Source organism: Nipponia nippon, unplaced genomic scaffold, assembly GCF_047370975.1.
Source record: "Nipponia nippon isolate SJK-2023a ecotype South Korea unplaced genomic scaffold, ASM4737097v1 scaffold_5, whole genome shotgun sequence".
NCBI lineage: Eukaryota > Metazoa > Chordata > Aves > Pelecaniformes > Threskiornithidae > Nipponia > Nipponia nippon.
The window spans coordinates 89,179,959-89,207,484 of NW_028262369.1; the positions used below are offsets into that span (position 1 = coordinate 89,179,959).

A 27,526-nucleotide genomic window follows, 5' to 3' on the forward strand; every position below is an offset into this window, starting at 1 on the left:
TTCTACCCAGAGCAAATGGGAGGCGAACAGATCAGAGAAGGGGAAGCAGGAAGCGTTGACTGAGTTGCCAACACACCTGGTCCTGCTTCCTCATCCCCATGGTGACACGTATGCCAAATACGTGCTGTCCCTGCAGGACGTAAAGTGCTTTGATGCCCCATTTCGTGAAATGATTTATACTCTATGGATAAAAAATACCTTGTAAGTACAAAATATTCATTTAAAAATGCTTTTTCTGGCAAAGAAATAGGGTTGGGAAATAAGCATATGTGTATAAAGCTTTGTTGGTACTTGGGACGACTTATAAAAATACGCTTGGGATCTACAGTACAGAAAAGATTCAAAGCCCAGGTGGTTTAGGTTCTGTACAGCCAGGTCATGAAATACCTTTACTTGCCTGAAATAAAGAAAAAATAATCATATCTTCCATTTTTCCAGTCTTAGGTTTCTAGGCTTAGTCAATAACATCTGCTCATTTATCAGCCCCACATAAGACAAGTGGCTCCTCGCACAACAGCTCTCTCCCGCCCTGGTACCAGAGCCCTTCTCAGGCCCAGCCGCCACCAGTTGCAAGGCATCCTGCAGCCCCTGCCCAGCATCACTGGGGCCCATGCTTCCTGCTCATGCCCCAGCGCTGCACAAAGAAAGGATGCAGCTCTGAGGCCGCTTGCAAGTGCAGCACTGTGGTAGCATCGCTGTCCTGGGGATGCTTGCGGTGTCTTCTCCCTTCAGTGTGACAGAAATACCAGCTACTGTTTGCTAGTCCATCAGCATCAGTAGCAGCGATGACTTGCTGTGAGTGCAGGGCTCCTTGCTGAATGAAGTCCTAGCTACTTACACAAATACCAGTACCGATCTAGCACTATTTATTCTCTTAGCCACTGTGTATCTCTGGAAAGAGAGGTAGAAGGGTGGAGATCACATCCTGAAATTTCCCAAGCTCATACTGTCAAGTTCAATTTTTTTTTTTCCAGCTTGTAGTAGACCCCGAACAGATTTGATATAAATTTTAGTGCCAGTGTTATTGTGAGAAGGAGCTCCAAATGCATGGTGCTCATGCAGTTGATCTATTTTTAAAAGAAAATCCTCTTTAACTCTCAGAATATCAGATTTGCTCCTTTACTTTTGCATAAGCATCAGTTATATTTGGAACTAAAAACCTGAAATACTTGGAAGGTGCATACCATCAATGTTTTATGGCCTGCAGTGAAGGATTCTTAACGTTTTCATTCTAGTTACTCTGATAATGCTTTCTCCCCACATCAAAATAAATTTTAATTGATTCCCCCATCATGTTTTTGGACTCATTTAAGATGCTTCCCATTGAAATCTGCTGTTTATGTTAAATCAGCTTCACTGGTTTTCAGTTTACACAAGGAGCTCTTAAGAGGAGGATTCTTGTTGTAAGAGATTCCAGATTTCTGATTCCCGTTCCCTAAAATTCATTTATGTGAAAGTAAATATTTAATATCTGCCAGGCTCAAATAACTAAGCTACACTTCAAAATAAATCGAATAATAAAAATCCAATAATCCTAATTTACTAGTAACATCTATAAACATTTATCTTCTATTCAGTTGAAATGGACTTTGGCAGATATGCATGTGTTTAGCCATAGCAAGCACAAAGCAATACCTCTGCAGCTGTTTTATCCTCACCCTGAGAATTTCTCTGTGCTGCTGAGACAAGAGAGGTAATTGGATGTTCTTGTTTTCTGGCAGGTACTGGACTGGATTGAAAATCACGGGGAAGCCTTTCTGAGTAAACATACAGGAGTGGGGAAGTCTCTACACAGAGCACGTGCGCTGCAGAAAAGACATGATGATTTTGAAGAGGTAGCACAGGTAAGAGTCTGAATCAGACTTCCGCTTTCTGGTTTGATTTTTTGTTACTCCTCTTGTATATTGAGAAAAACTATTGCTGTTTTGGGGCCCTATGTATTCACACTGCTCTCTTCAAACATTTGGAGCTGACCAGGATGCTGTCTCCCAGGTTTGAAAGTTAGCATGCACACTACAAGAGCATGGTAGCAGCAGGACTTATAATCAGAAAATCACTGTACTGGGTCGGAGGGAGGTTTCAAAGCCTCTGATAAATTGCAAGCAGTTTACAGGACAGTAATGCAAAGTGTTGGGACATAAAGGAGGATGGTTATGAGCAACAGCAACAGAAAAATCAATAGTAACTGCTGCAGTGGAAACTGAGGACCTTGAGAATAAGGTGGAAAGCAGCAGGTAGTAAAGAAGCAGGGGAAACGCTGGAGTGTGTTTGCAGTAAGGGCAACTACCCTTCTGCTGTTTCTGAGAGTACAGGCTATTGTGTGGAAGGGTTTTTTGTTTGTTTTGGAATGAGAGGCAATCATTACAGGTAGACATTATGATTATTATTATTGTTATTATTTGTTATTATTTTCCTCATAACAGTGTAAGCAAGGCGTGTCCAGGAATTTTGGTATGAAGCCAAAAGCTTCCACCTAAATGCTTATAACCCTTCCTCGAAGCATGGTCATAGTAGATGTTCAAACATAGATCCTGTCTTTATTTATAAATTTAAAAGAAAGAGGAGCTTTGGTAAGTTCTTCCAAGGACTGAACAGCTTCTCTCTCTCTCTCCCCCCTGCCCCCCGCCCCATTCTCTCTCTCTCTCTCAAAAAAAAAAAAAGAAATCTCATGGCGAGAGATTATCCAGCCTCAGCTCTGGCTGTCAGATCATGTTACACCTTTTTGTTTTAGATTTGAAGCATCCTTTATCAGAAATTGATCTTCTGTAAAGGTACTTCTGCTTTGGGTATTTCAGATAAAATCCTGATTGATACATTCTGCTTTACATAGGTTAAATGCTTTGTCTTCCTGATGCACACAAGGCAGGTTATTGCTCAAATATTTCACTGTGGTATGGCATAAGACAAAAATTATTAGACTTTGGTTTTGTTTTTCTGTAGTACCCTTTCCATGTGTTGGCCTAGTTTAGTTTAAGATGTTTCCAGCAACAGGGGCATATCTCTTTCACTTTGCCCTCAGGGAAACTATTTCACTGCCTGATGGCAGCTACTGTCTAGATATTCTTTTCTTCCTCTCCCTCACATTCAATTTATACTTCTCTCAATCTCCCCCCACCCCTTGTTTATATCCCTGTAGTCTTATTTATCTCCCTTAAGGAGATAAACGCCAAGAAAGGAGATGACTTAACAACCATGAATATTTGTAGAATGTTGGCATGTCTTCTCCTATATGCTTCTTAACCATGTTAAACATATTTCATTATCCTGGCATGTTCTTATTAACGAATTCCTTAAATCTCTTCTGTTACCTACTTCTTTGTATCCATTCAGTTTGCCAACATCTTTCTTTTAATTAGATGTTCAGCTCTTGATGGAATACTCTATTGCTTGGCTTGCTAGTAAACTTCAGTGTTACCTTTCAGCTGTGACGGGATGTCTTTGCATACCATTGACAAATCACACAGCCTGAAAGCAGCAGTTCTAGATTGGTGGGTCTCTAAAATTTCATGGGACCTCCTGTGGATTTAAGCCTTCTGGCAATAGGCTTGAATTTCTAGAGTTACCTTTTGCAAATTTGTTAAAATGGACCTTAGGCTGGAGGTTGCAAACCACAGTCCTACGGGGCCTCATCCAAAAGCACAAGTTAGTGGGAGGTTTCATCCTGAAATCAGCATTAGGTGCCTTTCCAGAAGATGTGCTTGGGTCAGCTGTTCTTGGATGCAATACTGAGGTAACAAATGAAAATGAAGATTGTGTACTATACAGGAGCTGAAACTAGGTGATTTAATGTCCTCTGTGGCATTAATATTTTCTGAATCTCCCTTGCCTATGATATATTAGCTTCATAATTCCAGTTACTCTTACATTTCTGGATCACAGTTAGCTTTTTTCTTTTTTACCTCCTCTGAGTAGTACTTCACTGGAGATGTAGGCTACAAATTAAGAACAGGTGAGGAAAGACAGAAAAATAACATGATCTTGACAATAGAGATGAGAGCAAGCTGTGTAACTGTCTGCACATGGAAACAACAGCTCACTTAAGGCTTGCTCCACTGGATGATGTAATTTAGAGATACATCACCTCATCAGGGTTTAGGAACCTTACAGATGTGCAGCTTGCATGCGTAGGTACTAGGGTAAGTCAGAACAGAATTATTTCACTTAAGACTTTTCTAACCCCTCTGTTAGTTGTCTTTCTATACTATTTCAGCATGTCTGTCTGTGAATAACTTCAGACACATTTCCATTGACTTCATGAGGCCAAATTCAGAGCAAAGGGTGTATGAATCTAGTTCACTGGATGACCGTGTGGTCAAATGAAGGTAGGTGTTTGGGAGGAGGATGGAGAGGAAAGAGAAAAGTATAGTTTGCATAGGTATAGAATCTCTTGGGTTCCTCTGAATCTGATTCTTTTACATATTAAGTGATATCATCATTGAGCATCTCATTGCTTTGCCTGGACAATTGTGAACAGTTGCGATCAGTTCTGCACTCCGAGTATGAAGTTCATGGTGCTTCCTAATTAGAAATAACTGACACAAGTCAAACCTGGTTACTTCCCCCCAGCTTTGACAGGAATAGTTTCCTCTGGTGCATTCACACCAGAATACCGTTCCTAATTTATGAAGCCTGTCTGCAGTGTGACACTGGAATGTGGTGTTGGCAAATGGACATGGGGACATGCGCTGCGGGGAAATGAAAGGAATCTCAGGCTTTATCCGAGGTCAAGGACTTGAGGATATAATATTCTCTGCTTTGGAAAGAGTAATAGCGAGGGTAAGAGAGGAGGCCATAAATTTATCACACCTGGAGTTCTCCTGCAGAAGCTTCTAGTGAGGTCAATTTTGTGGTTGGGGAATAAATCTCCTCCCCACTCTGATTATGACCAGTTTTTATTCTTCCTAATTCCCTTCTTGATGTTTAACTCTTTAGAGTTGGTTGGTAATTAATTCTAACTTAAGTTTAATTATTTGTTATTTTTCTCGAGATAGCAAATATCTTTGCCACAGCTAGGGTGGATAACTGGCATTGCTTATTCCCAGTATAGCCATATAATAAAGGACGTGCTAAGAACCTGAAACAAGCTGATGAGTTTGCCCATTCCCCTCATCGGGATGTTAATTACTGGCATTAACGACAATAAAGAGAGTTGCGTTTGTTCTTTCTTAAAAAATAAAGTGTAGTACTGACATACCTGGTGAGACTGACAGTATAAGCAATAGTATTTGCTATTGGCAGTTCTCTGAAAAAAAAACTTAGCCTGCCATACAATATAAATTTATTCTCCAAAATGTATTTTCTTTTGGCTCTGATATATTCTTATCTCCTACTGTTTCAGCAAGGCATTTGCAAAGGTCAGACTGGAAGCAATTTTCATGAGTTTTCTTGATATTTTCAACAGCGGGCAAAACATTCACATTTTTGAATGCTGCCTAACTGCATGTAAAGAAGAGTAGTGTATTTGGGGTTGCTGTGTTGAGAAATGCTCTGATTGACTGACCTGCCAAGGCACTAGATTGAGAGGTGGAACGTGCTTCCTCTCTGTCTGATTAGAAACTGCACAGATTTATAAATCTGGACATAATGATCCAATCAGGCATGGCCCAGATAGATCACATTCCTGCATACAGCTGTGCTCAGAAAATGTCAGTGATTCCAGAGCGCTGCATTGTGGGCAATAGGAAATATAATTTGGGGTCCCTTTCTCTCAGAAGTGGTGTTTAGACAATGCTCTGGCAATTTTTCTGACTGCATTTGTTCTACATGGAACGCACAGATGGCAAATGTTTGAATTTGTATTAAAAAGCCTGAGCTCCTGGGAGGGAGGTTGTTAACTTCTGTATACCTGTGGCTTTCTCAGCCAGGGCTCATACTATTCACAGGCTGCCACCCTGAAAATGCCAACTTTAGGCACAGTCTCTAGTGCACAGTGAAATTTAGTAGTCAGGCATCATTGATGAGGTAGGTATCAAGATATCGCCAAATACCACTCTGTGGACGTAGCTGCGGTGTTCCTGCAATGACAGCCTCATTGCTTGTCTGGAATTACTTTGTGTGAATCAGATAACCATAGTTCAGCCAGTTATGATTGTAAATACAAAGATAATTTCATTTTAGACTAACTTTTCCTTATTTGGGGCTTTTATCCTGAAAACCAGTGTGCCTTCCAATTGGAAAATTCTGTTAACTGGTTTACATTCCCCAAATCTCCCAATGCTTCAGCACTGTCGAGTTGAGCTGCACGTGTTGGAAACCCTTCTCCTATTCTCTGTATATGAAGAGAGGGGCCACAGGTCGTTCTCCTCCCTTCTGGCATTCCCGGCAGTCCGAGGTTAGGGTGGCCTTCGCAACAGCCTCCTCTGCTCACAAAGAGCATCGCTGCATTTGTGCTGGTGCAGAATTAGGAAAGATACTGAGGAAACAGCTCTGTTAATCCCACTCGCTATGCTGAATGGTTTTGTGATTTGACTGATCTGAAACAAGCATTTTTGTAGTCTTTCTGCATTAATGAGCTTTTCCATCAGATGCGCTGTTAAGATTTCCTATCCAGCCGGTTTATCCACATCTTTGAGATGCGAACGCCCACCAGTACGTATTGCAACCTGCAGATGGCACTCGCAATGCATTGTAAAAGCCTTCAGATCCACTAATGGTAAACAGAGCTGATGTTTCTAAACCAAACTAACCAAATATTGTCTCGAAGTGAAATGAAGCAGAAGTGGAAGCTGGCTCACACGCTGTCCCCTTGGTGTTCTCCCACCCCTGCCAAAACCCACGTTGTTCAAGGTTGCCCAGAAAAACAACCTTCCTTTTTTTTTCCCTTTTTTTTTTTTTTTTTTTTTTAAAATGCAAAGCTGGGCGGTCAGTGCTTTAATGCAAGGTGGTGCTTGTCATCTGTGTTTATGCGATAAGCTGCTCTCAGACCTGTGGAGGTGCTTTCAAGGCTCTTGGGCCACATTACGCTCACAGCTACAACTAAGTTTTGTATGCAGTACCTGTGTGCACGCTGCATGCAGTAGTTCGTTTGTTTTTCACAGTAATCCAAAGGCACTGATGTTTATAAAATAAAATACCACAACTCCAGCATGCAACAGAGCACAAGTTCTGAACAGCCTTGGTTCAAAACGGGTGGAGTTGTCCCTCATTATCAAAAACGGTAAGAAGGTGGATTGGAGGCTGAGCTGTGGCCATCGAAGTTCATGGGGCTTGTCTGTATATCCAGTGCAGTTTTGATTTAGGTACATAGCTGGATCCTGTATTCCTGACTTTGAAAGTTTTACAGACTCCATTTTGCCAAGGTATACATGCAATGCATGGAGTATTCTTGAATTATTACAAAGAAGGAGAGCCAGACGAAATGCGAGCAAAAATGCTGAGCTTTGCAGTATGGCATTTGGGAAGCTATTCAGTTTTCCTGTTCTTGGGTATCTATGCTTGCTTTCCTCCAAGAGAACTTTTGGAAGATGATGATTAAACACGTCAACACTGGCTTTGAACTGTCAAAGTTAACCTTATGTGTACATATATAGTTCCTTTAAGATTCAGCTCTTCGTTTTATCCTTCTCAGGGAGGTAAATGTATTTCCTGCAAGGGAAGGCTTTCAGAGGAGATCTTGAAAGCCAAGGGCCTGTATCCTCCACTAGAAATAAAAGATCAGGTGGTATTCTTCATCTGAGAAGCAACTTGTGCTCCGGTGTTCCTGTCTAGAGTATCTCCTTCCTTCATTGTACTTTTCCTACAGATGCTGTCAGTTCAGAGTTTCCAAAAAGTTCTTGGAGATAAAAAGAACTTCAAGTGTAATTATGTTGAAAAATATGATTATATTGTTTGTCCTGTGAAATATCCAGTGGATTCAGTAAGAAGTCCTGCAGGTAAAAATGGTATTCTGTGATCTCTCAGTCCCACATAGTTTTACTTGAACTGCTTTAAAACTAAGTGAGGTAATGGAATAGTCAGGCCAAAGCTGAATTGCAAACAGCTACTTGTTTGGCCTTCAGGATAAAAACCTAGTGCTTTCCCATACAAATTCCAGCTCTGTTGGATGTCATTGTTCTAAAGTTTGGCATGAAGTTCAGTGCTGATGTAAAACAGCTAGGCATGAATTAGGAGCCCATGTTGATAATGAGCACTTAGGGAGCATTGTCCCAGGGTCTTTTTCTTTTTTTTTTAAATTATTATTACTACTTTTTTAAATTTTGTGACCTACCTGGTTGCTGAAAGGAGTAGCTCACCAGGCATACTGGATTTCTCCCTTTGGGTTGGATAACTGAAATCCTATGTAGGATGAAATACTAGGCCAAAACAGGGAGAAAGCAGACAATTAAACATGGTAAGAACTATGCTCGAAATTAGCAATAACAACTGTGGTTTCCATAATGCCAAACCTTTCTAAAAATAACAAAACCATGAGACAGGCAACAAAAAATCAGCCCTACTCTTACCTTCATCATCCTTTGCATGGTCATTGGCAAATTCTGAAGCTATAATCTGCAGTTTCCTGTGCACTTCATTTATGTAAATGTATTCACTTCTACACAAAGAAGAAAAAATGCCCACTGGCAGCAGATTACACAGGTCTTTGTACCGTGGTGCAGAAGTCTGGACTCCAGAGCTCTTGGTTTCTTCTCCCGGCTGGCAGCAGGCTGCCTCTGGCAGTCACAGGCAGAACTGCCTATATATGGGCTGTCTGTGAAGGTTATCTTGGGACTTCTGGATCTAAAAACTTCTAGCAGCTTAGCTGAAGAGCCTGATAGTTTATCATGGAAGCAATAGTATAACTTTTTGCATGAAGTCTAGCGGTTCCTGGGTGATTCAGGACATACCTGCATTGCAAGTGCAGAGATACTGAAACTTCTGCACAGTCTGAGCCAGGAGCCAGCAAGGCTGGGAAGGGCTGAGCAGTACAGCGGTGTTAGATGTAAGGCCATGGGGACTTGACTGCCAGACCTAAGTCAGAAGCAGGTCAGGTAAGACATATTTTCCCTGAGGAAGTGTGATATTCTTCAGAGTACGCTGTGGATATCAGTACCATGCTCCATTGCATTATCTAGACATACCCATGGAGACTTCATTAGCAGGGGTTGCTGAAAAAGCGTCTTGGCTAATATTCTTAAAGTTTGGTTAGCAATGTAATTTAATTGGTGACCATTGGTATTCCATGATCGAGTGGTAATGGGGAACCTGTTTTTAGAGAGGCCCCGTAACGGCACAGAAATCTTTGGGGCAGTCACTTGAAGAGCTGTGCCTATTGTGCCATGTCTCTGAGTTTGCATTTCAGTGTATTTCTCCCCAAGCTAGAGGTGATTTTCTTTCCTATTTCTTCTCTTCCAAAATCACATGACAGCTGGATCTTTTCATTAAACCGCCTGCAGCATGATTCACAATCTAAATACTCCCTATAAAATCTCAAGGCTTGGCAACACGATACATTTTTGACAATTGCCAGGAGCTAGCTTCCTATTGCTGGTTTATTTGGGTAGGTTTATTTTTGTGTCTTTAAAATATGTTCCTTTAATTTGCCTATAAATGCAAAATGCTATTCCTGTGGCAGACTGGGAGAACAATGAAGCTATTTAAGAAATATGTATTTTTAATTCTAGAGGTTCTGGAAAATGGAATGTCTATTGTGTGGGGAATTCTGAGTTTTTGAGTTCGTTTCATTTTGAATCAGAAAAGAAGGCCAAAATTTCCTAAAGAAGAAAAATCCTGGAATTTGTTTTTTTAAGGCCGTAAATTTCTGAAAGAGAACATTGGAAAATTATAACACTGGTGTATTATATAACATGGAAACTAAAAATATATTCAATATGGTACTGATGTCTCAACTGAATAAACATACAGCTGAAACAAAAGATATTTACTATTGACAATTTCTGTGAAATATACACACTTAGATGAACCACTGCTGTTTTGACTGACCTGTGTATGTTGGTGGAAACCATTGCAATCAAAGGCTTTTGATCCCCTCTGATTGTTTTTCTTCATGCTGTTCTTATTGGCAGGTCAGTGGGTTATCAAACTGTACCTATCGATTCAGGAAGATTAATTGCAGCAATGTCCAAATCTCGTTTGTAATGATGGTGGACTAGTACTCTTCAGTTCAATTTCTTGTAGCTATTAATAGCAGCGGGGCTCGTGGGGAGAAAGGTGACACTATGAATCTCATCAGTGTTTTCACTTTCTGATTTTGTCATGGGGCAGTAGAAGGAGCTGCCCGTGGCTGTGCTGCTTCCTCCGGGCCAGCCAGTGGTGTCTTCAGGAGAATGGCACAACGTTAGCCACAGCAACTGTATTATGACATTGCTGCAAATCACAAATATGCTGCTTTGCAGACATTTGGTAAAGGAAATTTCATGTAGATTAAACCAATATCAGAGATTTGTATTCAGTAACAGAGCAAAATAATTTTCAAGGACAGGTTTTAGGTATTGCTTATCATTGTGCAAATGTTCTGGGAATAGACTAACGGGGTCCGATTGATCATTCTGCTGCACAAGATTTAGAACAAAATCAGACTTCCAATTTCAGAGAAATTGCTTATAATTAACTTGTTCTAAAGAGTGGAGAATCCAGTTCAATGGCTGTATCTAGACTGCAGAGAAGCTACTTGGCAGCGTGGTTGTCCCTCTCTTCTTTTCCTGTCGCTTGTCCCTGATTGTCCAGATGAAGGATGTCCTCTTATTCCCACATTAGGTGTTTGAATTGTCTAAAAACTATGTTTGCATTATGAGACTACTGCGAATGCTTTATACTGATTATATATAAATACAAACTGTTCAACCAACATTTTCTTGCATATAAACCTATTTTTAAAATTTATTTCCCTGCGACAGAGTTCAGATCTCAGTTTCTCTTGTATAGAAATAGGGCAACATCAGTGAATTTATAGAGGTCTTTGGGAATTACATGTGTGTGAAAATCCTAATGTGTGTATAAATAATTCACTTGTTGATTCAGTGTGTGTAATCCAACCATTAATACTGCTCTCCATAGCTATGGTCTGTGAGGTCTGGTTTTGCATAACCAAGCCCCAAGAAAGCACTGGTTTGCGTCACTATGGAAATAGCATACAGTTTGAGGCATTTAGGCATCCTTGTTTAGTGTCTGGTTCAGAGCACTACCACGTGCAAAAGTGCAGGTTCCTCTCCCTGTACTGCCTCTGCTGAACTAGTGAGAGAAATTCTAAGATTGACATGAGAAAAGCAAGCAGAATCAGCCTTCTCATGTCACTACACTTAAAATGAAGCTTGTTTGGGGAGAAAGCAATTACAGAATTTGCAAGACGTCTGGGACTGAGACAGGAGGTGTTTCTGAACCATCAGTGAGTATGTGCACATGTGTTTGTCTAGCATGGTTGCCTATATTAGTATGCAGCTAATACAATAGAAACCAATATGTGCTCCAAAACAATGATGCTGCATCCTATTAACATGCAACCCTCGTTATTATTAGGGTGTTTTGTTCAACGCACAAGGGTTGTTTTTTTCTGCACAGTGTAGGTAACTCCTCATGACATTAGTGAGATCCACAGCTATGCAGCAAACAGAGGTCAGAGCCTGCTTTTGCCTCCCCCAGAGTAATATTAGGGCTCAATGAATAAGCACACAGCGTAAAAGGGCGTTTGTGACTTATTAATATTAGGGAATGGAAAGTGCAGCTGTCACATTAAATGTGTCAACCTGAGAGCTGAAGCAAATGTGTGGAGTGTTCAGTGAAATGAAGGGTGTTTCTGCACAGAAAGGAGAGATGTCTGAGAGCACCAGTTTTTGGCAACTGGCTCCTGGTTGTTTTGCCCATGGCCAGAATTTATATTGACAACCAGAACGTGGATTTGTCAATGCCCACACATCAAAGTTGAGTGCAGGAAGGACTTGAAACCTGCAGTGCTCCACAGCGAGGGAGAGAGATCTAGTACAATTTCAGTGTTACTTTCTGTTATCTTCTGGGGCTTTTTGGGCTCAAAATGGGCATAGTTCAATCTTTTTTAAGATCAGAGGTAGGTGTTTTTTCCCACCACAAAACTGGCTCGAACAAACACTGACCAGGCAGGAATGCATTCACGCCATTCCTCCTTTGTAAAAGTTAACCATTGCTGACTCGTTTCACAGGGTGGCAAGCTGTCTCTCCCACTGCCATGCCGTTTCCCAAAGGATTCATAGCTTATCTGTGCCAAAGCACAGCTCCTCAGTGCACACCAAGTGATGGGCTCCGTTCCTGCTCAGCTCCTCTGTCATGCATTGAAAACCAAATGGGAAAGAAGCAACCTCACAGCACAGCCAAGGCTGTGCAGCCACGCTGAAATATCAGCCAACTCACCAGAGTGTGCACTCCCCCTTGGGATTGGTAATTGGGTCACTAGGTCATTTAACCATTGTAAATTTAGTTTCCTTGTAGTTGCATGTAAATGTGGGACAGAAAAAGAGGTATTTCAGAGCACACAGCAGAATCTGATTTGTGTGCTAGGATAGGGACATGGAATAAGGAGATTATTTTGGGATGAGAATGATGAGGGGAGTGTGAATTGCTGCTTGGACCTGCTGGGCATGCCTCCAGCAGTGGGGGCAGGTGCTCAGATCCTACTGCTTGGGATTTGGCACAAAACTGGGACTCCAGGATAGCAGGCAGGGAGAGATCAAAAGACAACTCAAAGAGAATTTCTCTGATCTTTGTTTTTGTCTCCTATTATGTCCAGTCTTATCCTTTGGGGCCTGGTTTGGGATTTTTGGAGGAAGGGGGATTGGATAGGGGGAGGGAAGGATTTGGCAACATTAAATAAAGAATACACTAGAAAGCTCTCAGGATTTTTTTATAGTAAAAAATTTGGCAGTTGTTGACTATAGAGGCAGTATCCCGAATGCCTGCAATATTCTTGGAGATGTACTACATGCCAAAAATCAATATATTTTATAGCACGAAGATTTCTGGTGGGAATACTGTTCTGTACCAGATCTCTCATTGTAAGTCATTATTGAGATATATTTGTCTCAGATCATGTGTGGCCGCCTAATAAGAGCCAGAAATAAAAAAACGTTATCTTTCTAAACCTTTGTTGTGATTATGGATAACCTGAATTGAATTTCACACAGTAGAACACATTTTTAAAATGCACCCCATACAGATGCTTTCTAACCAACATGAAAAATGTTAAATCCTGTCTGGAGCATATACATAAAGTATATGAGTAAATCTAGTGTTAAATAAATAAATAAAATTGTTTATTACTTCCAGGGTAGTGAAAACCCCTTTTATTTTTCCTCATTATAAATATGCAGTATGTCTCACTGGCTGTTACTGAAGATTTTAATCTTTTTAAGTTTTAGGGAAGACTAAACCCTTAGTCCATTTTGCTTTGGTGGCACCTCTGAAGAACTAATTTGATGGGCAAGCTGTATGGACAGTTCACATGTCAGGGAAATAACAGTGGTGAAAAATTGGTTTATAAACCTAATAAGATACAGAGAACGGTTTCTACTCATTTGAAACAAATTCCAATGCGTAAACCATGACGGAGAGCTGAATTAATGTTGACAGTGAAGAGATTCTGAAACCAAAGGGTCCATCTTGCTGATCTGCTCCTAAGGACGCTGAGCTGGAACAAGGAGCTGAAGTAAAAAGTTACTTCAACTTTAATTAAAGCTGGGGAGGCTGCTTTATTCTCGTGGATAGCGGAGGGGCATTCCCCATCAAATTATCCGAAGTCCAGAGAGTAGGAGGATGGGGACGGAGGTTATCCAGCTGGTGGGCAAGTGGTGTGTTACCATTCCTGTTTACCGGGTATGTTGAGAAACCTCCTTCTGCCAAATGGAAACATTCAAATTGTCAACAAAACAGAGGTGTTGGTGTTCTATTCTCATCATGTGTTTTGTCTCCAGCAGGCAGTGTACTGAAGTGTGAGGTTTACTCTGGATGGGAAAACCAATTTTTAAGTGAATCTTTGCTACAAGTCAAACTTACCTGGGCAAATAGGAGGGATCCAGGAGAACATCAAGGGACTCCCTGCTTCCCTCTGAGTCTAGAGGGAATATAGACAGTGCTAGCACATGGCACTAGCTCAGCTGCACCGCAAGATATGATGCCCTTTTCCTGCACCACTCCTACCTGGGTTGGTGCATAGGAGCTGATGCAATGCAGTGTGTCAGGGAGGTAATCTGTGTTTCAAAGGAGCAGCAGCAAAAATTTCATTAAATCTCCATATCCTTCCTGAGGTAGCAGCAGTGCGCTGACCCTGCTAAAAGGCTGTGGCATATCTTCCTCTGTGTTTTTTCTGTCAAACATCAGTTTGCTTGACAGAGGTGGCCTTTAACTTACGGCAAAAGAGAGTTCACTGCAAATCTCGAGGTCCTATGATGCATTCATGATAGACTTACCTTTTTGCAGCAGCCTATGTTGCATGTAGTAATATTTTTGTCACGTATTACCAGACAGAAAGAAAGTATGATTGTTATGTGATGTATATGTGGTACTGTGTTGTGCTCCAGACTGCCTAGTGTCTATATTTGGCTATATAGAAATTTTTAAGCTGAAAGCTTTGGAGAATTCAGGACAAAGTTTTGCTGAATTTTCTTCTGTTAAACATTATCTCATTCTATAAACAGTCCCATGTCGCTCAAAATGTGCTTCAGGGAAGATGTTATAACCTGTCTCTACATTAATGGAAATAAAGGCACGACTGAGTTGGGGTGGTGGCTGTGGGGGAAACAGGGAGAAAAAATGCTTTGCTGTCTTATTTAAAGCAGGTTTAATAAAAACCTAGACACTAGAAACAAAGCCAGGCTGTTTACAGAATTCACATTCTCGTAGGTTTATTTCTGCCTCAGTTTTCAAGGCAGCAGTGCTGCCAATTGTATTTGGTACTGACTTTTCCCAGTGCTGCTGACAGTCCAAAGCCTTTTAATGATGTCTTTGAAATCTCCAAACTGTGAGCATGATATTAAATCCAGAATGTCTGAAGTTATTTCAGTTCAGGAGACCAGCAGGACTTGATAAAGCTGTCATGATTGTACTCATGTCTTCAGGGCTTGGAAAACACGTGAGCTGAGCTTTTGGGACAGAAAACAATGCTGTGCCCTCCTAGATTGCTGCTAACCTCTGAGCTGCCACACATTTCTTTTCTTCTCCATTCGCCTTCCCTTTTCTCCCTATCATAAAGAAGTTGTGGGGCTTTGCTGTGAACTCTCTGGGCTCGTTGATGATATTTATCATCTGAGAAGCTTTCAAAATGCTGCATTTCACTCCTGACAGTTTGCCTTCTTGTGCTCCCTTGTCATATCTGAAAAAAAAAAAAACCAAAACAAACAAAAAACAAAACACAAAAAAGCTTTCCTCACCTTTGCTGAGTTTCAAAGGCTCAGTTAACTCACAGTCACTTGAGCAGCTCTCATTTGTATGCTTTGCTAATCACCCAATTATCAAGTCCTTGTGCAGTGATAATGCTGTTTTACTGGTACACTCACTGTGCTGCGTAACACTAATCAATATCAGATTATATTATTTTTTGGCCTTAAAAGCAGTTCGGTGTCATGTATGATACCAGAACTACTGTATAATGGCATCTCCGTCAGTCATGTTGGCTTTGTTGTTCTGCTGTCCTTGCTGTTTCTCAGTTCCACATGCCTGTTACTGTGCAACGATGTTCTCAAAGAGAAGGGATCAAGCTCTTTTTACGGATATTACCAAGGATGAAATGCTAGGATAAAACTTTGCCAATAATCATCAGTTTCAGATATCTTCCTTAATTCTTGTACATCCTTGTAGAGTCCATAAAATATTGAAAATATTTAACAGCAGTGGGAGTATTTCATCATCTCATTTTAATATGCTGTTTAGGTATGCTTCTCCCAGAAGAGCGGTAGAGCAACAGAAAAAAAAAAATATTCCAAAGAGTTGATCTTTACCTGTATAATCCTGTCATCATATTTCTTACTCCTTCCCCAATAAGCACAAAAGGAGCCTCCATATTAAGTAGATAACTCTTTCTATTTAGGGTGCCTTAAGGTGCCAAAGTGGGGTGTAACTGCTGGCTTTGAAAGACTGTGAGACCACCTCAATTAAAACTGTCAAGTTTTTAAAATGCAGTCTCTCAAAATTGTTTTCTCTGATGGTTCTTTAGTTTGTAAATGGAGTTGTTTGTGTGTTAGACCGAGTGGATGAGCCTTCCTGGGGCAGCAGTGCTGTCTCAGCTGGCAACCTTTCTTGCTTCAGAAAAGATGCTGAAGATGGCTTTGTGGGATTAAAACTTCATTCTTGTGCCAAAGGGGTGTTTTTCCAGCTCCTATGTGGAGTTTTGTAGATCTTAAATTCCACCTCACAAAGTGTAAATGTGCATGTATTTCTGGTAGTTTAAACTGCACCTTCTTCAAGGATGTGTATCAGACTCCAGTGTAATCCTGCAATGATATGCCCTCCTTATAACATGAAGCATGCAGATTGCTTCCCTGGAAAGAGCAGGACTATTTACTTATCTCACATAAAGCAAGTCCTTAGTGGTTTATTTAATTGAGGAGATTGCACACATATACTCATTAAAATAGGGAGGAAAGAGGAAGTTTGCCAGGCTCCAGGTGAAGCCTTTTGTGGGTGTAGTCTTTCTGCCTACAAAAAGAATGAAATCCCTTGTCTTCTCCCTTGCAACAAAAATAAAAATTAATCTTTCAACACTTAAAAAAATAATCTAAGCAGAGGTTTGAAAAGTCTAGATCTTTGCCAAACATGCTTTTGAGCATTCTGATTTAGAAGAAGAAAATAGCTTTGAAGGCATTCAAAGTAAAGTCCTTGCATAGATGGTACTTTTCAGTAGTGACAGAAAAATTCAACGATGGTTAAACTGACCACACTGAGCTAAAAAATCAGCTTGTTCTTTGTGTGTATGTGCATGCACATTACATCTATGTGTCTTTGCATACTTATTAATATTGGATGCGACATGTGATGTTAGATGGCATTTAAAACATTATTTCACTGTATGTTTCAGTGGCATTTCATTGAATAATGGTTGTGATCACACTGGAGTTAATTAGCGTGATTGTGGTAACAAGGGTATTCTCTACTTGATGTACTTGATGTATGACTTCACTCCTGATTGAGATGAACAGTTGATGTGATAAAATATACCATAGGCAACATTTTTTTTTAATCTAAAGTAAGCACTCAATATGTAATAGCACAAAGAAGAATTCTTTTAGCTAATGTATTTCCAGCTGTTAATTCTAATCTTGCTTATTTATTAGTTTGAAGGTCTAAGGTAGCTTTTAAACAATTTATCTGGGGTTTCAGCATTTGATGTAATGTGTAAGTGTCATTCTTTTAACTTCAAATAATAAATTCATCTCAATTTGTATGTGAACCCTGAGGGAAAATCATAAATAAAAGATAACGATACATGGAAAAATATCTGGTTCTTGGCGATGGTTAGTGAGGATGCTGTGCGATATCCACCTCATCATTCCTGGGAACTGTTTATTTATCATTCATGCTGAAAAATCCCTTATGCTTAGATAATCCACTAAAATAATGGAATTACTAGAGGTGTAACGTAGTAATTGGTACCAGCATGGTATTATATCTGGCCTCTTAGCCATCTGCAATGGGAGCAAACTTCACATTCCCCAAATCTGTGGGTGTTCCTGAACGGAGCTAAGCCTCAAATGTCAGTGAGGAAAGAAGTAGCAATGGATCAGTAAATGCAGATGCTCAGCCAGAAAATGTCTGAAGAAAAAATAATTTATTTTGTGAATGAGCCATAGTCGCACAATGGGAGATAAGAGGTGTAAGCACCTTTCAACCCGATGTACCAGCTGCAAAGATAACTTTTCCAGGAGCTGGGAGAGGGGTTTTCTATGCATTACTGGTGTGCTGAAGCACAGGTGACGTTCCAGGCGCTCTGTTTCCTAGACTGTGTTTGCAAATAGATGCAGTTCTGAGAATAGTAGTAATTTCATCAAAATTGTTAAGTGGTTGATACTTGGACACACACTCACACATGCTTGCACTCACAAACTTACCCGAGACCCTCATTTGTAAAACTACTTAAACAGATGTGATTCACGTATTTAAAGGTGGGCATGTTCTTACGTGTCCATCAAAAGATGACAGAAAATATAACAGGCTGTAGTATTTGAAGAGCTCAAACTTTAAGGACGTAATATCTTGATCAATAATCTGGACAAGGGGATCGAGTGCACCTTCAGTAAGTTTGCAGATGACATCAAGTTGGGTGGAAGTGTTGATCTGCAGGAGGGCAGGAAGGCCCTACAGAGGGACCTGGACAGGCTGGATCGATGGGCCGGGGCCAACTGTATGAGGTTCAACAAGGCTCAGTGCCGGGTCCTGCACTTGGGTCACAACAACCCCATGCAACGCTACAGGCTTGGGGAGGAGTGGCTGGAGAGCTGCCTGGCTGAAAAGGACCTGGGGTGTTGGTCAACAGCCAGCTGAACATGAGCCAGCAGTGTGCCCAGGTGGCCAAGAGGGCCAATGGCATCTTGGCTTGTATCAGGAATAGCATGGCCAGCAGGACCAGGGAGGTGATTGTCTCCCTGTACTCGGTGCTGGTGAGGTCGCACCTCGAGTGCTGTGTTCAGTTTTGGGTTCCTCACTCCAAGAAGGACATGGAGGTGCTGGAGCGTGTCCAGAGACGGGCAACGAAATTGGTGAAGGGTCTGGAGCACAAGTCTTATGGGGAGCGGCTGAGGGAGCTGGGGTTGTTTAGTCTGGAGAAGAGGAAGCTGAGGGGAGACCTTATCGCTCTCTACAGCTACCTGAAAGGAGGCTGTAGCAAGGTGGGGGTCGGTCTCTTCTGCCAAGTAACGAGTGATAGGATGAGAGGAAACGGCCTGAAGCTGCGCCAGGGCAGGTTTAGGTTGGATATTAGGAAAAATTTCCTCACCGAAAGGGTAGTCAGGCATTGGAACAGGCTGCCCAGGGAAGTGGTTGAGTCTCCATCCCTGGAGGTATTTAAAAGAAGGGTAGACATGGTGCTCGAGGACATGGTTTAGTGGTGGTCTTGGCAGTGCTAGGTTAACGGTTGGACTCGATGATCTTAAAGGTCTTTTCTAACCTAAACGATTCTACAATTCTATGACAATGCAAGGAGAACTGGGGCAAAATTATAACAAGAAAAACTTAAGATCAGTTGTCATGTCTAAGGGAAGAACAGTCTGCAAAAGAAGGTGATGGAAACTTCATTAACCTGGATATCTTTTAAAAAGGTCTGAAGAAGTTTCCATTCTAGTGTACAGTAGAGAACAATCCGGTGCGGATAGAGCAAGTGGCTGCGTGTACCTCAGAGAGATGTTCTGCCTTTAACTTCTGTAACTGTAATTCCTGGTAAGTCTGTTTTGAATTAGAGCAATAGAACACAAGTAAGAATACAGGTCTTGATTTGATTATGTGAAATTCAAACTGAATAAAATCACATTTTACATTAGATCATCATATGCACTTAGCCTTTGCCCTTCTTAAGGGAGGAGGAATTTCGACAAAGATGGATGCTTCCTTAAACCCCAGATTTATTTATCAAAGAAATGCTTCATTGTGGTCACTCATTTTAGCTTTAAAATATCAAGTCACTAAAGATATAATTCTCCACAAAAGTCTGACTGTGAGATCACTTAACCTAAACAAAAATATTGAGCTAATTTTAACAAAATGGCTGAGAAGAAATGCAGAATCAGCTCCATAATTATCATTTTGTGACTGTGAATTGTGCTGTAGTTTCTGCAGGGAGGAGTGCTACCCGCTGTCTGTGTGCAGAACAGGGGTACGAGGCCTCCAGAGTCCTGTTTTTAGCCTTTTGCTATTTTTTGTCTCCTCCTGAGATCCTGAGTCAACGGCTAGGAGGCTGACCCAGTTCACACTGAAGTCGGTGAGATCCTTTTTACTGTTTTCAGTGAGAGATGAATCAGGCTTTGAACTTTGTCTCGACATCCCATCTTCACAGCAGGAGTAATAATACTGCAATTTCATCTTTGGTGTTGAAGAGTCAAGTCCCGACTGTAAAGAACATAAAGGAGGTATCGCATCAGAGAAAGCCTAATAAGTGTCCTCAGTTTCAGCCTGCAGGCATCAATTGGGATTCACATCAGTAATCTTTAGTCAAGAAGATCAGATCTCAGCTAGTCATCTAAATTCTCTCTCTAGTCAGTACTTACTGGCCTCTAGAGATGCCATCTCTTCCATGCCTTTTACATGGTAAAACCTAGGTGACAAAGCTTTCTGAATCAATTTGAGGAACCTTTGCCTGGAACAGTCTTTCACAGCCCCAGAACTTGGTTAACACAGAATAAGGCAAACCAGTGCTGCCTCGTTCCCCTTCAGCATATCTAAACATCTACTTAGGAAGTGCAGTGTCTAGGGTATGTCGTTCGTGTTTAATGCGATAGTGTATCTGATCACCTGCCCCGTTCCCCTACCTCATGGTTCTCCTGATGTATACAACTAAACATCTATCTCTGGCTGATCAGCATGCTTCACGACACGCTGGAGATCTTGAAGACAGTTACCATGAAAACCTCTCAAATATAACAAATAGTTGTAAAATACTGTGCAAGGGGAGACTGTTCTGGAAGAAACTTGTCTGGATTTGGGACACGAACTCTGTCCTGGACTACCATTAGACACAGCTATTTTCACTGTAATCTGCCTAGAAACATGCAGCAATAAACTAGTTACAAGTGTAGTTGCTAGGAGTAGAGGGAAAACTACATGGAACCATTTTCTGAAAATGCACGTGGGTTGAAATGAAAATGCTGCACTACATTGATGCCTTAAAAATGCAGGGAGGGATCTGTGAAAAGCATAAATATATATGATAGGTACATTTCCCTTTTTTTTTTTTTTTAATTTAAAAAGGATATTAAGATACTTGAATGTATCCAGAGGAGGGCAACAAAGCCGGTGAAAGGGCTGGAAGGAATGTCCTGTGAGGAGCGTCTGAGGACTCTGGTTTTTTCTAGTTTGGAGAAAAGGAGGCTGAGGGCAACCTCATTGCTCTCAGCAGCTTCCTGAGGAGGGGACGTGGAAAGGGAGGTGCTGAGCTCTTCTCCCTGGGATCCAGTGACAGGACGCCTGGGAATGGTTCACAGCTGCGCCAGGGGAGGTTTAGACTGGACATGAGGAAGCATTTCTTTACCAGGAGGGTGGTCAAATACTACAACAGGCTTCCTAGAGAGGTGGTCGATGCCCCAAGCCCGTCAGTGTTGAAGAAGCACTTGGACAATGCCCTTAACAACATGCTTTAACTTTTGGTCAGCCCTGAAGTGGTCAGGCCGTTGGACTAGATGATCGTGGTAGGTCCCTTCCAACTGAACTATTCTATTCCATTCCGTTGTAATTTGTTTCTAAGTGACTAAGATATTAGACTTCTTTAGCTTGCAATACATATCATAAATAAGAAAGGCAAAATATTTCTGTTCTGCTGCCTCTAACCTTATATTGATCCAAGAATTAACTGATGCATTATTTAGTATTGTTTCATTTAATTATTTATTTGTTTTTAATTAGGAAAAAAAGGAAAAATACTTTCAAATCAGAATTGGGGCCCTTTGGTTGCTTTGTACTGAGCACTGCAATGCTCTTTTCTGTGTAACGGATGAGGCCAAGCACAAACCGCATGCAGCCAGTGCTCTCTGATGTTGAGAATCCGTGCAACTCCTGCTCTGGGTTAAAAAGATTTGGAGAGAAGAGCTGATGAAATGCTTCTCTGGCACAAAGATTATGGACAAAGGAATGTTTGTTTCAACTTTAAGGAAATCTCTTTGGCAGTTTGCTGAAAGAGCTGTGTTTGGATAGTGCATTTCCAATGCAGCGATGGCTTCACACGTGTTAACCTGGAGACACGGTGGAATCCCAGCTGAGATCTGCTAGCTAGGTCAGAGATGGAAATGGATCCTGACGTTTTGGTGCTTGTTGGTCTGAAATGCAAAGGAAAGCATGATAAATGTAACAGGGAAATTTCACATCAGCTTTTTCATAAACCATTTTTTTCAACTTGTTACAGAATATCAAACTGTTAACAATTAATGAACCAAAGTTATGGGAACCCTGTTAGTAAATATTGCCATGGGATAAGACAACAATCACGTCCGATTCTGAATTATGGTACGGATTGTTGTATAGGTTTTGTTAGTCTATTTCTTTTCCATAATTGTGCTTCTTTTTTGTTATTTGCAAGAAACAGGAGAGATATTAAAGCCTGTTGGTTCTGTCTAAAATTAATTCCAAAAGCATATATTACAGCCATTTCCATTCTAAAACCTGAAGGGTGCAGTTTCATTTTCTTGTGATTGCAGATTCTATGATTGAAATAGGTGTTTATGCAAAGATTATTATAGAAAGATTATTAAGAGATTTGAGATGGAAGGTGGTTTTGTGCTTGAAACGGTGCAGAAGTATGTAATGCCAGTTAGCAGATCACTGAGAATTTCAAGGGTTTACACATGACAGTTCTCTCAGGGGTTAATGCAACATTAGGAAAAAATACCACACCCCCCTTAAGTTTCAGACAGCATATCATTTTATAACTCCTAGGCTATTTTTCTATGGAACTCATGCTATTATTCTTTGACAGGAACTAATTTGCACAGATGTAGAAGAGAGATTCTTCATGGGACCTCCCCTCTGGAGGGATTAGCCATTTTATAACTCCTAGGTTATTTTTCTGTGGAACTCACGCTATTATTCTTTGACAGGAACTAATTTGCACAGATGTAGAAGATAGATTCTTCATGGGACCTCCCCTCTGGAGGGGTTAGCCATTTTTTGTGTTACCTTCCTCAGGATGCCACAGAAAACCTTCCATGGGTCTGTGGTTTGCAGAAAAGGGGACAGCCATTATTGTCTTTCTAGTAGCAAAAATTTCCTTCTGCGGTTGCCTTAGCTCTTACGTTCTTCCAAAGGTGCCCTTACACAATAGGTATGAGGCTCTGGAACTCGAGGGCCAGGAGGATTAAGATACGGACAGTGATCCATCCAAGGGGTTGACTAGGGGGAACCAGTCAGCCCCACGCATTACAACGGCCACTGGTAAGAAAAAAAGAAGGGTAATTGTCATAGGCGACTCCCTTCTGAGGGGAACAGAGGGCCTGATATGCCAACCGGACCCATCCCATAGGGAAGTCTGCTGCCTCCCTGGGGCAAGGATAAGAGACATTACTAGGAAGCTCCCTAGGCTAGTAAAATCATCCAGTTATTATCCACTATTGGTTGTTCAGGTTGGCAGTGATGAGGTAGCTGATAGAGGCACAAAGACGATCAAAAGGGACTTGAGAGAACTGGGATGATTACTTGAAGGATCAGGAGCACAGGTAGTGTTTTCCTCCATCCCGTCGGTAGCCAGGAGGAACAGGAAGACCCATCTCCTTAACACGTGGCTCAGAGGCTGGTGCCAGAGGTGGAATTTTGGGGTTTTCTATCATGGGGCAGTTTACATGGCACCAGGCCTGCTGGAGACAGATGGGGTTCACCTGTCGCAAAGGGGGAAAAGGATCCTGGCCCAGGAGTTAGCAGGCCTCATTGAGAGAGCTTTAAACCTGATTCGAAGGGGGAAGGGGATAAAACCAGGCTTGTTAGGGATGAGCCTAGGGGTGGCATGCCTGTGTTGGAGAAGAGATCTGTAGCCCAACTGAAGTGCATTTACACCAACGCACACAGCATGGGCAATGAACAGGAGGAGCTGGAAGCCATTGCGCGGCAGGAAAACTATGATGTGGTCGCCATCACGGAAACATGGTGGGATGACTCACACAACTGGAGCGCTGCAATGGATGGCTACAAGCTCTTTAGAAGGGATAGGCAAGGAAGGAGAGGTGGTGGGGTAGCCTTGTACGTTAGAGAGTGTTTTGATTGTCTAGAGCGCAACGAAGGTAATGATAAGGTTGAGTGCTTATGGGTAAAGATCAGAGGGAAAGCTAATAAGGCAGATATCCTGGTGGGAGTCTGTTATAGACCACCCAACCAGGATGAGGAAACAGACAAAGTATTCTACAAGCGGTTGGCTGAATTCTCATAATCTCTAGCCCTTCTTCTCATGGGAGACTTCAACTTACCAGATATCTGCTGGAAATACAACACAGCAGAGAGAAAGCAGTCTAGGAGGTTCCTGGAGTGTGTGGGAGATAACTTCCTGACACAGTTGGTAAGCGAGCCAACTGGGGGGGTGCCCCGCTGGACCTGGTGTTTACGAACAGAGAAGGCCTGGTGGGCAAACTGGTGGTCGGAGGCTGTCTTGGGCTCAGCGACCATGAAATGATAGGGTTGTCAATTCTTAGAGAAGTAAGGAAGGGGGTCAGCAAAACTGCTACCTTGAACATCAGAAGGGCAGACTTTGGATTGTTTAGGAGTCTGGTCAGCTGAGTCCCTTGGGAGGCAGTCCTGAAGGGCAAAGGAGTCCAGGAAGGCTGGATGTTATTCAAGAAGGAAGTCTTAAAGGAGCAGGAGCAGGAGCAGGCCGTCCCCATGTGCCGTAAGACGAGGAGGCGGGGGAGAAGACCGGCATGAGAGAGAGAGAGAGCGCCTACCACCTTTGGAAGAAGGGGCGGGTGACTCAGGAGGATTACAAGGATGTTGTGAGGTTATGCAGGGAGATTAGAGAGGCGAAGGCCCAGCTAGAACTTAAACTGGCCACCACCGTTAAAGATAACAAAAAATGTTTTTACAAATATATCAGCAACAAAAGGAGGGCCAGGGAGAATCTCCATTCTTTGTTGGATGTGGAGGGAAACATTGCCATGAAGGATGAGGAGAAGGCTGAGGTACTTAATGCCTTCTTTGCCTCAGTCTTTAATAGTCAGACTGGTCATCCTCAGGGTTTTCAGGCCCCTGAGCTGGGAGATGGAGATAGGATGCAGAACGAAGTCCCAGTTGTTGAAGAGGTGGCAGTCACCGACCTGCTCCTCCACCTGAATGCTCACAAGTCTATGGGGCAGACAGGATCCACCCGAGGATACTGAAGGAGCTGGCAGAGGAGCTTGCCAAGCCACTCTCCATCATTTATCAGCAGTCCTGGCCAACCGGGGAGGTCCCAGATGACTGGAAGTTAGCAAATGTGCCGCCCCTCTACAAGAAGGGTCGGAAGGAGGATCCAGGGAACTACAGGCCTGTCAGCCTGACCTCGGTGCCAGGAAAGGTCATGGAGCAGATCATCTTGAGTGCCATTATGCGGCACATGTGGGACAACTCGGGGATCAGGCTCAGCCAGCATTGGTTTATGAAAGGGAGGTCCTGCTTCACTAACCTGGTCTCCTTCTATGGCAAGGTGACCCGCTTAATGGGTGAGGGGAAGGCTGTGGATGTTGTCTACCTGGACTTTAATAAAGCCTTTGACACTGTCTCCCACAGCATTCTGCTGGAGAAGCTGGCTGCTCATGGCTTGGATGGGTGCACTCTGCGCTGGGTTAAAAACTGGCTGGACGGCCGAGGCCAGAGAGTGGTGGTGAATGGAGTCAAATCCAGTTGGCGGCCGGTCACAAGTGGTGTTCCCTAGGGCTCAGTGTTGGGGCCGGTCCTGTTCAATATCTTCACTGATGGTCTGGATGAGGGCATCAAGTGCACCCTCAGTAAGTTTGCAGATGACATCAAGTTGGGTGGAAGTGTTGATCTGCAGGAGGGTAGGAAGGCCCTACAGAGGGACCTGGACAGGCTGGATCGATGGGCCGGGGCCAGCTGTATGAGGTTCAACAAGGCTCAGTGCCGGGTCCTGCACTTGGGTCACAACAACCCCATGCAACGCTACAGGCTGGGGGAGGAGTGGCTGGAGAGCTGCCTGGCGGAAAAGAACCTGGGGGTGTTGGTGGACAGCCGCTTGAACACGAGCCAGCAGTGTGCTCAGGTGGCCAAGAGGGCCAATGGCATCTTGGCTTGTATCAGGAATAGCATGGCCAGCAGGACCAGGGAGGTGATTGTCTCCCTGTACTCGGTGCTGGTGAGGTCGCACCTCGAGTGCTGTGTTCAGTTTTGGGTTCCTCACTCCAAGAAGGACATGGAGGTGCTGGAGCGTGTCCAGAGACGGGCAACGAAGCTGGTGAAGGGTCTGGAGCACAAGTCTTATGAGGAGCGGCTGAGGGAGCTGGGGTTGTTTAGTCTGGAGAAGAGGAGGCTGAGGGGAGACCTTATCGCTCTCTACAACTACCTGAAAGGAGGCTGTAGCGAGGTGGGGGTCGGTCTCTTCTGCCAAGTAACAAGTGATAGGATGAGAGGAAACGGCCTCAAGCTGCGCCAGGGGAGGTTTAGGTTGGATATTAGGAAAAACTTCTTCACCGAAAGGGTAGTCAAGCACTGGAACAGGCTGCCCAGGGAAGAGGTTGAGTCTCCATCCCTGGAGGTATTTAAAAGAAGGGTAGACATGGTGCTCGAGGACATGGTTTAGTGGTGGTCTTGGCAGTGCTAGGTTAACGGTTGGACTCGATGATCTTAAAGGTCTTTTCTAACCTTAACGATTCTATGAAAGTTTTGAATTTTAATGCCAGTTTGGAGATGTACCTAGATCCTGTGCTCCTGGTAGATCCTTCCAGATCTCAGAAGGGCTGGGAATCTGAGGTAACCTCTTCTGGCTGGGGATAGCAGGACAAGGAGGCATTATATGCCTTTTTTCATCATGAGACTTAATTCTCTCTTGGATTCCCACCCTCCCTGATCCAGGGTTATGTTAACACCAAAGAAAGTACAAAGTGCTTCAAAGAAATGAAATAAGGGTCTGTACTGTGAAGAGCTTACTAGCAAGAGAGCGAGCTCAGGATGAAAATATATGAAGCAGGCAAGCAGAGCAGCATTACAGTACCAACCAGGATGAAGCTCTCAGGTTCAACATAGCTTTAGTTCAGCACGTGTAGAGAAATAGATGTATGTGATAATATTTGGTATGCGTAACAACTTCTGATATGATTTATGTGCACTTGAAGCAAATGAACAGAACAAAAGTAGAGCAAGCCCTCACTAAATAACTGACCTGTAGCTTATTTGGCCTGAGCTGTGTTTGTATCTTGTCTGACAGTAGATGACAATCCTTTCATGAACACATCAAACTCTGAAGTTCAAGGCAAGTGTGGTTAACTCCCAAATGTGGTTGCTTGTCTGAAATGTATCTAAACTTCTTAAATCTGAAACAGTGAGCTGGAAATCTCTCAGCACCAGGCCTTCCTTCTAGAATGACAGGGATAAAGCCATTAGTGTTTTTCCTATCGTAAACTGCACCTGTTTTTAAAACCCAAACACTTACCTGGGAACTCAGTGGACAAAGATAGACAAAGAGGTGAACAAAAAATTCGCCATACTTAAAATATGCTGTGTTCAGGCTTGTTGTGCACGACACATTTAAGCAAACGTGTCCAAGATTAGGTATGAATGCTTCAGGCAAGCATCACTGTGTGCTGACAATGTCTGGCACAGCCCGGGGGGAACGCTGCATGTGCCTCCTTCCACATCCAGCCACCTTCCTTGGAGAAAATCCCCTTTGCCTTTGGAGAACCTTGTGTAATACAAAGGGTTTGCTGCAGGACCGCTACACCCTTTACTGCCTCTGTTGAGGCCAATCTGC

General features: G+C 42.6%; 1 protein-coding gene across 12 annotated transcripts in view; it reads left to right on the forward strand.

Annotated features, from left to right (window-relative positions):
• KALRN (kalirin RhoGEF kinase) overlaps window positions 1-27,526 on the forward strand; it is a 532,514-nt gene that overhangs the window by 280,487 nt on the left and 224,501 nt on the right. For all 12 annotated transcript variants that reach the window (XM_087734558.1, XM_087734567.1, XM_087734559.1 and 9 more), the window contains one exon: window positions 1,722-1,844. In XM_087734558.1, coding sequence (XP_087590684.1) covers window positions 1,722-1,844 — 123 coding nt within the window. The remainder of the gene's footprint in view (window positions 1-1,721; window positions 1,845-27,526) is intronic.